We start from the raw sequence: 14869 nt of genomic DNA, 5'->3' as shown, positions 1-14869 counted from the left end.
ATTCTTGGTGCCCATATAGCCAATTAAAACTTGATCATCCACCTGGAAGTCTCTAGTACGATAAAGATAAAAAAAAGACCATGCATGTTTTGACTCCAAACAGTGGAGTCTCTCCTCTTCCTTGGAGGAATGTGGGGGCAGGTAAAAGGTGGGTGACAAAACCCAAGAAGGGTAGGAAGAGATGATGGTGAATTCAAAAGTTTGTTTATTCTTCAGATTAAAGTCGGCATCTTAGGTTACAGGAATAGTAGCTTATAAGGTAGTGGAAGTTTCAGTAGCCCCAACAGGAGCAACATCCCAGCTGCTCAGCCCACATACTCCTAATGACATTTCACTCACACAGGAACATTCTACATCACTCACACTCTGGCTGAGCAGCAGGGCACAGAATACAAAGGAAGGAATAAATATCAAGAGGATCACTTTAGGAAGGAACAAAGGATTCATTAAAAGCACCACTTTATACGGAAGGAAAGATAGATAAAGAGGCTTGGAAGACATAGCCTGGAACTCACCAACTCTGCGAGCAGAAGTGATGGCAATAAGAAAAGCAGTTGAAAGAGTCAGTAGCCTGAGAGGACAATAATGAAGGTGCTATAAAACCAAATTTAAATTTCATTGGGGCATTATGAAAGGAGACGGAGGAAACAAATGAGTAAGGCCCTTAACCCCTTCCACGCTCATGACGAGCTGGGCTCGTCATGAGGTAGCCTCCTCGCACGCTCATGACGAGCCCAGCTCGTCATGTAACATGCGCTTTACAAAATCTCAGCGTGCGAGTGGAATTCCGCCCGCACGCATGCGGTTAAAGAACCTAGTAACAATGGGAGACCTAAATAAAGAACGTTGAGCTGGAAAGTGTAAAAAGGCAGAGCTAGTGCAAGATATCCATTAAGAGTGCCTAAAGCAGAACCCTGCTGGGCAAAAGACAGTATGTACAAGAGAACCTCTGAAAGGGGATGAACAGCCTATGCTGTGCAACATGCCACAAATTTGTTCCATCAACAGACGCATACCATTTTAGCGGAGGGACACCTGGCTGCCAAGATAGCATCACAGACTTCGGGCCGAAGGTCGAAAGCGGTCACCTGCCGCCGCTCAAATTTACAAGGCAGGAGGTGGCGGCTGAACAGGTTCAGGTGAAGAACCGTACCCTGCTGCTGTGGCAGAAGAGCCTCCAGAAGAGGCAGTCTGGTCGAAGGATCGATGCCATGCTCAGGTCGTAATACTAGACTCTTTGTGCCCATTCCAGAGCCACAAGAATGACTTGAGCCTGGTCATGCTTGATCTTCATAAGAACTCTGGGCAGAAGTGGTATAGGCAGAAAGACATGCCAGAGGGTGACGCTCTACTCGCTCCGAAAAGCATCGCTGAGCAAATGCCGCCATGGAAACTCCGAGGCGCTATACTGCTAACACTGTGCTTTCTCTTCGGAGGCAAACAGATCTAACCAAGGCTGAAAGAGACCGTGCGCCACCTCTGGATGAAGATGCCATTCATGACCAGCCATGCACAGACGGCTGAGTTTGTCCGCTCTGGCATTCAGAGAGCCCACCAAGTGTTAAACTACTAGGGTTATGTCCTGATGTTCCAGCGGTGCCCAGAGAAGATGAGCCTCCTGACAAAAGGGTCAATGACCCAACCCCACCCTGTTTGTGCAGTACCACATGGTGGTGGTGTTCTCGGTGAACACTTGCACCACTTTCCCCTTTAGAGAGGGAAGGAAAGCCTTCAGTGCCAGTCTAAACACCCAGAGCTCCAGAAACTTGACATGGAGACTGGACTCTGCCAGAAATCAGACGCCTCTGATCTCCGCCTCTCCTAGATGGTCGCCCCTTCCCAAAAGTGACGCATTTGTCACCACCGTTAGATTTGGTGGGGCACGGGAGTGGGATCTGCCTCAGACCCAATCTTGGTTCAGTAGCTACCACTAATGTTGGTACGCAGTTCCCTCCGAGATCTGGACGTAGTCGGAGATATTCCCCTTATCTGCGCCCACTGGAACTTCAGGTCCCACTGCAGAGCCCACATATGCCACCTGGCATGATCCACCAGCCGGATTCAGGAGGCCATGAAGCCCAGCAGCCTCAGCGCCATTCTCAACAAAATAGGATATAGAGGCTGAAACATCAGCATCATAGCACAAGTATCCCGGACTCAGTGCTTGGGAAGATAGGCCCAGAAATGCAATGTGTCCAGAGCCGTCCCGATGAAAGGACGCGTGTGAGAGGGAGTCAGGCGATAGTGGAGTCCAGCGAGTACAGGAGGTATGCTGTAGTCTGGAGGTTGGAGATGATAGCCTGGGGCAAGCCCGCCTTCAATAGCCAGCTATAGATATAAGGAAAGCCTGGTACCCCTGATCTGCACAGATCTGATGCGACCACCGCCCTCCCCTTTGTGAACACCTGAGGGGCTATGGTAAGGCCAAAGGGGAGCACGGTAAACTGAAAGTGCTCATGGCACACCGTTAACTGCAAGTAATGTCTGTGGGCCGGCAGGATGGGGATATGAAAATAAGCGTCCTGCAAGTCCAACCCTACCATCCAGTTTCCTCGGCCGAGGGCAGAATGGACATGGCCAAAGTGAGCATCTTAAACTACTCTTCCGGAGGAAGAAGTGGAGGGTCCAGATGTCTAAGATAGGACGAAGATATTTGTCCTTCTTGGGCACCAGAAAGTAACAGGAATAAAAACCATGTCCCACTTCCGGTACATGGAATCCCTCTATGCCACCTCGACCAAGGGAGCCACAACTTCCTTGTGGAGAAGCACCAAATGATCCTCCGACATTCGGTCCTAGGAGGGTGGAATGGCAGGAGGGGTCATCTTGAAGGGGAGAGTAGCCCCTTCAAACGATTTACAGAACTCACCTGAAGGTCTTGATGGATTGCCAGCGGAGGAGGTGATAGCGAATCCTGCCTGAAACGTCAGACTAGGAAGCTTTGGAGGTCGTGGCAATGGGAAAATGGTGCAAATGCCCACCTGCTGGCTCCCTGACCCACAAAGACGCTGGGTCCCACGTCCATGGACCGCTTGCGTGACTTGGTGGCTTGGCTGGACAGGACATAGCATGCCGCCTCTTAGCCATGAAAGGGTCGAGGATGTTGTCTCTCAGCTTTTTATTTTATTGTACTAGAAAGGCTTCAGTCGGGTGTTGTGGATTTAGAATGGGGTTGCTGGGCAATTAGAGTACCTTGCTGTTGTTCAGAACAAGCACCCACTTGCCAATGCATAAATACTGTTGGATTGAGAGGGCCCTCAACAGCATTGCCTTGCTTTCTTTCATTGCTCCACAAAATACCACTAAGAGCTAATCATCCACATGATGGTCTTTAGTTCTACAGATTTGTAGAGTGCACTTTCACCTGGGAGGGTATCCTGGTGCTGAGCAGGTGTGCATCTCGGAACACCTAGGCCCTAGTATGACTATTCGAAAAGCCAGGTCTTCAGCTTCTAGCAATATTCAGAAGCGAGGTGGCTCTTCTGTGCAGCAGCAGGTCATTCCATGCTTTAGGAGAGATGTAGAAGGCTTGACCGCCATAGCCGATTTTCCATAAGAGTGGGATTTGTGAAAGTACGTGCCCAGATGAGTGGAGGTGTCTGAAAGGTTTGTGAAAGTAGATGCGATTGTTGAGGTATCCTGGGCCAGTGTTGTGTACAGCCTTGAAAGTTTGGGCGAGGAGTTTTAATTGTGATTTGTGAATGTGGTGCTCCTTCAGCTGTGGTGTAATAAGTGTGGTATGCAAGAATGAGAATTATTTTGTCCACTGAGCACTGAATGGCCTACAGCCCTCGTGAGGTTTTTGTTGATCCAGACACAGGTGTTCCTATAATCCAGTTTGCTTGAGACCAGCGCATGTGCAATGGTTTTCCAGGTGCGGATTGGGAACCATTTGAAAATCTTAGCATCTTCAGGCTATGTAAGCATGAGCCAGTGACAACACCGACGTTGGTGGTCATACAGTTTGCTGTTGATCCCAAGATTCTTGGAATAGGTGGCGGGCATCGGTCCTAGCCTTGTTGGGCACCAGATGGAGGCCCATTTTGATGTGCCCTTTCCAAAAATCGCAATTCTGATCTCGTCGCTGTTCAGCTTTAGACAGCTGGTCTTAATCCAGTGGGCAATTTCAGTCATGCAGGCATTGAACTTGATCCAGATACTGGGCGTCTTGCCGCGATGAAGAGAATGATTTTTGAGTCATTGGCATAGTAGCAGACGTTGGTATTATGAGAGCTGATGATGCTGGCTATAGGCTATATGTATTAGTTAAAGAGAGTCGCGTTCACGGAGGATCCTTGTTTGGACTCTGCAGATGAGGCCACAGGAGTCTGATGTGTATGGTGTCAGGCTGACTGACTGGGTCCTTCCCATTAAGAAGGAGCAGATCCATCAAGAGTGCATGACCTTAGATTCTGATGTGCAGTCGTTGGAATAGGATGGGTTGGGAGACGGGGCCAAATGCTGTGGAGAGGTCCAGGAGGATTAGGGCAGCTGCATCTCCACTGTCCAGTCATGCAGATGTCATCCTTGGCAACGAGGGCAGTTTCCATGCTGTGCTTGGGTCTAACACCCGACTGAGCGGTGTCAAGCAGCTGGTGGCCCTCGGGGCATTCAGTGAGGTGTTGGTTGATAATTTTCTCTAAGACCTTTGCCCTGAATGGTAACATGGAGATCAGCCGGTAGTTGGTGAGCATTGAAGGGTCCATAGAGATTTTCTTCAGCAACGGAAGGATAGTTGAGTGTTTCCAGGTCTCCGGGAACGTGGCAAAAAAAGGAGGTGGCATTCAGAATGGGTCTCAGCATTGTGATGATGGGCTGCAGCCCTCTGCAGTCGGCATGTTGGGGCAGGGGTCCGATGTCACCCCTTAGTGGTTGGAATTCACAGTGGTGGTGGCTTCTTCTAGGGTGATGAGCCATTGGATTAGCATTGGTTTTGTGGATGAGATCGGGGGGTGTTTGTCAAGGTCTGTGGATCGGATGTAGGCTAAAATTATCTTTGTTGCTAAAGAACAGCCATTGTTCCAGAGGACCTGCAAGGGGGTTAAATTGGAGATGGCCAATGGTGAGGCTGTTCTGAACATACTCTGGTCTCCATTGCTCCGTCTCATTTTCCATTTGAGCTCCAGTTGTTTGCAGTGGCATTTCATTAGTTTGGTTCCTCTAAATATGAGCAGGCCGGGATCTTCTTGTATTGCGGTGTTTGAGTCATTTGCGCAGGAGGTGATCCAATTGTTGAAATTCTTAATAGCATTGGGGATGCTGTTGCTGTGTTCAGGTCGGTGGGTGTTGAGTTGTGCTCCAGTCCTTGTCCGTGATGTTCTAGTTTTGGTAGGCTGGTCTGGCCATGATGTGTGCGCGTTGGGCCAGGACAGGGATTCTGAACTTGATAAGGGGGTTGTCTGGCCAGGGGACTGGTGTGGACTCGTTGACTCAGATGTTGGTGAAGTTGGTGAAAATAGGGTCCAGGAGGAATCCGGCAACCTGGCTACATCCCCTTACTCGTTGGGTGAAGGACAGGCTTCTGAGGTCTTCAATCAAAGCTCTTGAGTTGGGGGTCAACATGATCTGCCAGGTGGTAGTTCGGTCTCAGAGTAGAATGGAATTGTTAACATCGAGGGCAAGCGTTGGGATGAAGTCCGTGATGGTGTCATTTATTTATGTGCAGCCATTGTGGTCTGTAGATGGGAGTGTGGCATAGGGTGAAGTTGGCTGTGACGTGGAGCTTGATCGACATGCGTTCCATGTTGGAGGATGACATGTCATGGATGTGGTGCAGCTGATGGTATTCTTGTGGATTCCATCTCCGGGCTTGCATACTTGGTCTTGCCCGGCAATCTTGTAGTTGGGGGGGGGGGGGGATGGCTGTGGCAATGGTCTTTTGTGTGAGCAATGTGGAAAATCAAACCCGCTTTTAGAGTTCAGCCAATATAGTCTCTCCTCTTTTGAAGAGTGAGGTAACATGAAAATGTTAGTGGAGTGACAGACTGTGATGTGAAAAGGTGTCATAGCTTTAGGGTAAGATAGTAGCCTGAGCTCTCACCACTAACGTATCTGTGAAAAAAGTGGTACAGGACGTTTGCACCAAAAGTCCCTGGTGTTAATTCAGGAAGACTGCAGAGGTAAACGCAATCAGGGAAACAGTTTTGTGTGTTGGTAGTTGCAGTGAGCAGCTGATCATGGCTTGAAAAGTATGCACTTAAAGAATATACACACAAAACTCAAATCTCATTGCAGCATGACATGCAGCTTCAGTTAAAACATGCAAGCCAAACCCTTGATAAAACGCATCACTACAGATGAATAGAGTTAATCTGGCAAACACAAAACAGTTGACAGGGCCAACAGATAGCAATTAACTCTGCTCATTACAAAGCCTTGATGGCCAATGCTAGAACAAACAAGACATCTGAAAGTTGTGACAGCTTGGGGTCAGTATAAAGAGCACCATACCTGGAAACAAATACTCCCAGTGCAGATGCACGTTAAGAGGCTCCAAGAATGAAACGGACTACTGTGGCTTGAAAAACTGAGCACCGGTTAAATTAAGTCAATCTTCAAACATGGAGGTGTAGTCTGCAGTGGCTCGAGTGTAGGACCATCCCCTTTAGCGGAGACAAGAGAAATCGCAGAAGTGGTAGTTTTATCTGAGGGCAAATGCTTATGAGCTGTAGGTACAATATCGCCCAGAGCAAGCTTAGGGCCATAAGATGGTTCTGATTTGTATCAATTTTCTTCAGATTCGAGGCAGGAAAGTTAGAGGTGGAGTCACAGTTCAATCACAGTCCGAATGCATCTCAGTGTACAAAGGTGGGAAAACTATGTTCTCGATAGTGGCAAATAAGTCTAATCAGGACATGCCCCATTGATAAGATGTTCCTTGCCAATTTAGAACGTAGATGTTTCCTGTTTCACCAGTTAAGGTCCCCTACGCTCATCTGTTCTGGCATTCAGCGATAACGCTAGTTACTGGGCTGCCAGAAAGATATTCTGCTTGTACAGTCACCTCCAGGCATAGGATCCAGAAACTCACTCCGCCCTGCCTGTTGCAGTACTACATGACATGTGTGTGGTCCTTTTGGACCTCCACTAGCCTCCTCTTGAAAGATGGGAGGAAGGAGTTTGGGGTCTATCAGATCACCCAAAATACAATGACACATAGCTGGCTTTTTGCCAGAGACCAGAGGCCTTGGATCTCCTTCCTCAGGTGGCCCTGGCACCCAACTAAGCTGTGATGCATCTATCATAACTGTGAAGTCCGAGTGGGGAATGGAGAATGGCGTGCTGAAAGTCAAGTGGATGCTTCTCTGACACCACATACGATCCTGATCAGTCTCCTGAAATATTTGAAAATGGGATACAAGGCTAGGATGTTCAGAATCCTGCCTGGGAACCAGAATTTAACCCAAAGCAACAGGATCACATCTTGAATGTTTTAGACTCACTGCAGTAATGGAAAAGGCTTTGAACATCACTGTGTCTAGAACAGCCCAAATGAAGGCAATCCTCAGCATGGGAGTCAGGTGGTACTCTGGCTTGTCAGTGGAAAAACCCAAAGATGCCAGGAATTCGGCAGTTGGCCATAAGTGGCCCATGACTGACTGCAGCAAGCCACCTTGAGCAGCTATTTGTCAAGGTATGGAAACGCATGTATTGTGGACCTCTGAAAATAAGCAGCAGGTGCCCGCTATCACTCTGATGAACACCTGAGGTGCTGAAGTAAAGCTTAAGGGAAGCACATGACATTTTAATTGGTCTGGCCCCACCGTGAACCACAGTTAATGACTACAGGACAGGAATAGGAAAATATACGGCTAGGGACAGCATCCAGTCTCCTGAGTCCAGAGCAAAAAGAATATGACTAGATGAGCATTTTGTATTTGCTTTTCCTTAAAAAAAAATAATATTCAGTGGGCTGCAGCCAGCATAGGCCTGAGGCTTTTGTCTTTCAGAAAGAGGAAGTGGCGGGACTAGCACTCCTCGCTGAAACTGGCACCTGCTCTATGGCACCATTTGCCATCAGACAGTTGACTTGTTGCAGTAACATCACAGAATGGTCAGCTGAGTGGTGCTCAGGGGACACAAAAAGGAGTAAAAAAATGAAATCCATAGCCAATCAGAACGATTTGCAAGACCCATCTGTCTAATGTGATGGATCTCCATCAAGGAAGAAAATGTGTCCAGTCTCTCACCAGCTGAGTGTGAGTCTGGGAGAGCAAATTAAAGCAGCTTGGCAGTTGCTGCGGCAGCCAAGCAAGAATAGAGAAGAGCTGTTCCGAAGAGTGCAAACAACTTTGGCGAACACTAAGACTTCTGTCCCAAAAGGATCAGGGCTCCTCGTGCACTACAGGTTGAGAGGACTGGCCAAGTCTGTAAGCTAATCCCCCTGGAATAACCCCTACATTTTCTGTACTGTAGGTGCAACTGCTTGGTTGGAGACGAGAGTCGCAAGGATCGACTGTCCTTAAATCGTTTGAGTGCCAAATCAGCCTTTTCTTGAAACAATCTGAAGCCAAAGCGTAGGCCCATTAAAGACGATTGGACAAATTGAAAATACAGCTGATCCCATCTGGGTGTGTATTCTAAGCACAACACTGGCATCAATGGACCTACCAACACAGTCGAAGGTTTTCAAGTGAGCACACAAGACACATTTTGCGGTTCGCTGGCCATTATGAACAGTTTGCACCAGCGAAGCTCTGAGGTATCTTGAGCCTTCCTGTAATCTCTCACCTGCCATGTACATTAAAGGCTGGGAGCCGATGATAAGAAGGCACACTGAGTTCTAGGATCATAAGGTTAAACTAGCCAAACAGAACATTCTCTTTCCAAAATGCATCAATATTTTGACTCCAGTCAGAGGGTTGGTTGGTTAGACATTTGTGAAGGCCTGTATCACCAGAATTTCAGTTTTAGAATGCTTTATCAGAAAATCAAAACTACTGGCAGCAGATCCAAGTCGCCTTCCTACAGGTCAACTGACTTGAAGGCCTGAGCACAGTTTAGATCAGGTAGCCACAAGAGTGACTGAGAGCCTTACTGAATGGCAATGGTGGCACAGAAGAGGAAGGACTTGTTTGAAGGAGCTTGGTTACTATATTCGCCTTAGGTTCAACAGCAAGCAACTGTATATCTAGCACTTCTACTGTCCATACTACTGCTAAATCAGCTTTTTCTTCCATTGGTAGCAAATCCAGCTTAGTCTCTGAAGATCTATCCAGCTTACTGCCATTCTGTAAATCCAAGTATAGCATGTCATTAGAGTAACGTGAGGTAAGCCGGATTTTCAACTAATCATTGGTGTCATAGGGAACATTTTGCATACCCTGAACTATGCCAGAGTCTCATTTGAACAAAGCCTCCAGCCTCTGATTCAATCGGGTGTACTTTAGTAATCTTGTAGAAGGACATATGCTTTGAGCTGAAGATTAAGGTTTAGGGTCGGAGAACTGCATTTGAGTCTTGTTCAGGGTGGTACAGGCAGTGTCAGCATTGGCATGTAAAGGACTAGCCTGGACCCAAGCAAGCATGGATGATTTTTCGATTAATAGCATGGGTTCAAGTCCTACTTAGATTTTTTTTTGCTCAAGGTGAGTTTACAACTTTGTCTAACCTGACATTTTTACACAGTACTGTGGACATGACAGATCTCAAGCGGACCTGTAAGTTGGATCAGGACCTCTTATTATGTTTGGCAATGTAGCTTCGCCTCCTGCTCCGGATCACCATCAGGGGCATGAAAGTATATTTACTGCACAACTTTGATTTGTGATCGGAGCCTATGCACCAAAGACATGCTGTGCAGATCTGTGACCGACAGCTGCTTCCTGAAGTCGTGGAACGACTTGAATCAGGTTTTATGTTCCCTGGCTCACTGAAGTAAATTTTTGAGTCAACGGAAAACTGACAAAGCTGGGAGCATAGTTCAATCTGCATCTAAAGGCAAAGAAAAAAAAACTGATGTTGGCATGCAGGGGCAAGGCTTATCTATGGCTCTTCTCTGGTGGTGCGGCATCACAGTAGACAGATATGGTGTCTCTAAGACTACAGGAACACTGCAGAAAAATGCTCTGGATATAGTCTGGCACATAGGGATATTCTAAAGGAGAGGAATTGATGGTCAGAAGTATCCATCACAATGCAACAGTAAAATCAGTGCCTTCACATCAACATTTATCAGCAGAAGAGGAACCAAAATGTACATGCCAAATTATTCATACATGCTACAAGTAAAACAAAAAATAAGTAAAATAACGTATTTTAAAGTAGGAAGAGACTGAATATCAAGACATTCTACATAAAATAGAGTTTATGCACTCAACTACCAGGGAATCCTATTAATTATAACATAAGGTAATATGAAATGCTATTATGCTTGGCTGGCATTAAATGAAATCACATTGGATAAAATTCAACCCTCAGATAAACATGTGACTAACACCTTTATATCTGCAGAACAAACAGAATAAGAAAATATGACTATCATTAATTGTGCAATAATTAAAAGGAAATAATTTAAAAAGTATATTTAACATGTATAGCACATCAAAAAGGTGTATTATTAGCCTTGCCCTCTCATACCCGAGACTTTTTTACATTTGAAATCAAAAGGTATGGTTAGAAAAATGCAGCCCACTCGAACACGTATAAACACAACAAAATAACTCCGTAACAGAAAAATAAATATAAATAATCAATTTATTCTGATATTTGGTTCCTTTTTTCTCCAAAAAATGCAATGACAATATTGTGCCCAAATATCAACAACGGTTTACTTTAAATCTTCAAAGCGACTGTAATATAACTGGCGCAAAAATGATCAGAACTCTGCATAATGTGTGAATGTAATTTAAGACTACAGCACTCTTGAATTGGTAACAATTAACTGTTTGAACAATAAGACAAAGGAGGCTTGAAATTGTAGACTTGGCGTATAGTTAATGAAGTATTTGCATTTTACAAGTGAAACTCATTCTATATTACAGGCTAGTCACAAACTACTCTCCATATAAATGTATGCATATTTAGTTTGTATATATTTTCTACATGTTTGAAAACCTATATTTACACGCGTACACACACTTCATTCGGTTTCTGCGTTACAGTTCAATGTGTCCTTCAATGGGCAAAATGTAAGGAACAAGTACCGGTGCAATTCTATTAAGATAGCAGCACTAAGTTTATGTCTCACACACCACCCATATTAACATTGCATTTCATTATTTGGAATCAATATTCTCTGAATACAAGACCACTGTGGTGCGTCCAAGGATCCTTCACTGGTCACTGCAAACTGTGCAAAACGCCAAATCGATTGCCAGGAATAGCCTGGGTTTGAATTACGTAATTACATTTTTGCAGTTCATACGTGTTCATTGCAGAAATACCTCCAATTCTATAGCGGTGAACATTTTCTCCCTGTATCCCTCAGTCACTGGTAACACAGCCGTACTCGGCCGTGCTTCATTGACCACTTGCACGGGATTTACATTCAAATGTGTGGACACCAGAAGCAGCAAATCTGTTTTACCATCACATTTGGTGAATTAAATACAACTCAAGACACAAGTATGATGCAATTAACATTTTTCGATCTTCCAAAAGAAAAAGATAAACATCTTGCAACAGAATGGTAAGCTTAGTATCAGATTTGATCAAATCTGTAATTAGTTTCTTAGGTATCTTTATAAGGTGAAAATTTAAACGCTTCCTAAAACATTCATGAACAGTAGAAAAACATGAATCATTTGAGGTTTGCCTCCATTTACAACTAAACATACAGAAGCATTTACAATACATTAAGGCTGTTGCATGTAGTGCCCTTGCGCGGGATTTGTAGACTTCTTTTAAAAAAGCAACTAACAGTTATTAGATAAAACATAATAGACAACTGGCAGTTTCACTTCGAGATTGGTAACATGAATGAAGTGTACAGATTCTAAAGGGCCCAACCTGAGTAAGCACTTGATACAATTAATCAACTGCACTTATAGAGCAAAACAAAACCTGTCACACACGAAATGTATTCAAAACGAACATGGAAATTAATTGTGTTTGATGTCCATTAAGGTCGCACAGGCATTTAAAGGCATAATCTGTTGCACTGCAGCCCACAGGTTGGCAGGTGCCTTTGCCAATACCTACTACCATGCTTTTTATTGACTTACGGTGATAAACCCAAACTTGAGGAAGATGGTTCAAGCTCTTTCAGGAGGAAAAAAACAAATATAAATCAGGGATGCTGCATATGTTACCACTGAGCTAGCAGACCAGACGTCCACCCACAACTAGGTGGACAAGACTGGAGTCCTTTTTCTTTTTTTTTATAAAAGATCGCTACAGAACATTTCAAAGGTTTGTAGACTGCTCCATTGTGCAAAATAAGTACCGTTAAATAATACAAAACTAAAAGTTCAAACACTTGGATAAATTATGTTTTTTATTGAAATAGCTGACCTGTCCCAATGTTTAGCTTTGCTGTTTTTACGTAACACACATCTCAAAAAATAACATGTAAAACAGAATGAAACATCAGAAAAAAACTAGCTAAATGGAAGACGTCAAAGCAGCATTTTGTTTTTATCATAACATGGAAGAGACTAGAAACTAAGTAAACTAATCTAACGTCTAAGAAGGCAGTTTTCTTATTCTATACAAGTTTTATAAAATAAGGTGTATGAATGAAATTTGGTTAATTTCAGAAGGCACCTCAAGGCTAAAAGGCTTTTATAAATCTATAATTCTTTCACTGGTCAAAAATAAAACACACTTATTGCTGCTATTCAAGTAGCAAAGAATAACTCGTTTTTTGCACTTCAGTTACCACAAGGAATCTCCAACATGAAGCCAATATTTCACTTGTAAAGAAACAATTGTAAAACTGAAGATTTCAAAACATCCGGGATCCAGTGACTTTTCCTTGTGTGCTTTAAGTCCGTTGAAGAGTGTTAGAAAAGTCACTGCTGTCCTGCGAAGCAACTGTTTTGTAGCGGCTACGTTCTGCTTTTGCAACTGAAGTACCATCTTAACAAGGGCTTTCGGATGCACGTTGCACTTAGGAGTAGAAGGTAAGCACGCTTTGATGATTTCCACGGACAAGAAGAATGGGTGGGAGGTCTCTCGAGAGAGCATCTATCCAGGCCATATACAGTGCACTTGACACTGCTCCTTTTCGTGCAACTGGTAAACTCCTAGAACCAAAATACAAAAAAAAGTACTTGATTTCACAAAGGAACACATCATTTTATAACTAGGTAAACAGCAACAAGGTCTGAATGTAAACAAGTACGCTGTTCGAGTAAGACTACCACATAGTAAATCAAACACCAGCAGCGGGTAGGTTACTCATCCAGATACGGCCATTTCAGCCACTACTAAAGCCTCATGGATGAGAATAGACAAGTCAGGGACATACAGTTTAAATAAATCCATTGGCCTAAAAAGTGCAAGTCTAAACTACACTACTTGGGCAATGACCACCTAAATAGGATTATTGGATGGTTACACTAGCATTTACTGAAGCATCACACGTTTTAAAAAGGTTATGTGGTTCAGAACTACTCTCTCGAATCTAGCGATGGCTCATCAAAGTTCTGTACCCATGCAAACCTGCTAGCTTACAAAAACACAGCGTCACTGAACACCAAGGGGCTGCTATGATGTAAATCCATACCTATGTATCAAACATTCAACATCTTCCATTTGTTGGCACTAAAGCACGCTCCCAATGCTAAGCAACGATCAGCTGCCAAACCAGTGCCTCTCTGTGTTGCCTATCAGCCACAGACCCTTCTTTGTAAGAATGTAGCAAGAGTAGGTAAAACAATTACACACAAAGCACTCCTACACCATATGGACGTATTTCTTCTGCTAGGAGAAACTGACAAATAACAAGCAGTCCAATTTAGCTAGGCAGAGGGGAACCTGAACACCAAACCAATGGTGATTTAAAATAATGTTCACACAAACTTAAGTAGGTTTATCCTCCTATCTTAATTTAGTGCATGAACCGACTGTACAAGAAATCATATCAAACCCCTGCTGTAACTAGGCAAATAAGGCAACTAAAACACAGCTAGACATCGCCAACCAAGAAATGTAACTCCTATTTCGTCCATATAGAAAGATCTAAAACAATTCACAAAAGTAAATCTACATTGTCTCACTGGAGCCACCCGTGGAAATCTAAAACGTGTTCCGGGATTAAATCACAGGTTTAGTCTAGATTTACCAACTTCAGTATTTAATCAGTGGCTTTTTCAACTTAATTAAAAAGAACGATGGTCTTAAATCGATAAAAATATGCAAGCCTAAATCCATCTGAATCCAGATTGAGGTAACTTGCCAAAGTGCTGCATTAGTGAACGCAGAAAAGCACAAAGCATGGAACCTTTTGAGAAAAAACATGCATGCACAAACAGCATATCCATTAGTCTAAAGGGAAGAATAAAAACATTCTTCCAACTAAACTAATATTGTAATCACGTCTTGGTTTAAGAGTGGAATGTGAATTGGCCAATCAAATCCTGTTAAGCTATAAGCTTTTATTTACCCCGAGAATTTCTGCCACATGTGGAATAACCATTATCGGAATGAACACAACAAAATCCTTAAATGGGAAATCCGTCACTTTTATTAAACAATTTTATCCACCAAGGTCTGACTTTTAGAACGACTTAAAGCTCAGTAAGATCCTTGTAATCTTGCAAGAAAAGTGACCATATATTTGAAGTGGAGAAATTCATGATTCAATGCATTTAGGCAATGTGAGAAACACACAATCCAAAAGGAAACTGTTCTTTATAAATGCTTATGTTTGAAAAATGCAGAGACTAGGATTCTTGATCTCCAAGGGAATATCCATTGCTAAGGA

The 14869-nt window shown here is 43.9% G+C and overlaps 1 protein-coding gene across 1 annotated transcript in view; it reads right to left on the bottom strand.

The window, feature by feature from the left end:
- Nucleotides 1-10677: 10677 nt before the first annotated feature.
- SLC12A2 (solute carrier family 12 member 2) overlaps nt 10678-14869 on the bottom strand; it is a 439949-nt gene continuing 435757 nt past the window's right edge. Inside the window, exon 27 of the mRNA XM_078675608.1 lies at nt 10678-13187. Within this exon, the coding sequence (XP_078531734.1) occupies nt 13052-13187 (136 nt within the window). The 3' untranslated portion in view covers nt 10678-13051. The remainder of the gene's footprint in view (nt 13188-14869) is intronic.

Source organism: Lissotriton helveticus, chromosome 2_1 (genome assembly GCF_964261635.1).
Source record: "Lissotriton helveticus chromosome 2_1, aLisHel1.1, whole genome shotgun sequence".
In the NCBI taxonomy this organism is placed as follows: domain Eukaryota; kingdom Metazoa; phylum Chordata; class Amphibia; order Caudata; family Salamandridae; genus Lissotriton; species Lissotriton helveticus.
The sequence above is the reverse complement of the archived record's forward strand: the minus strand, read 5'-3'. Positions and strand labels throughout refer to the sequence as shown.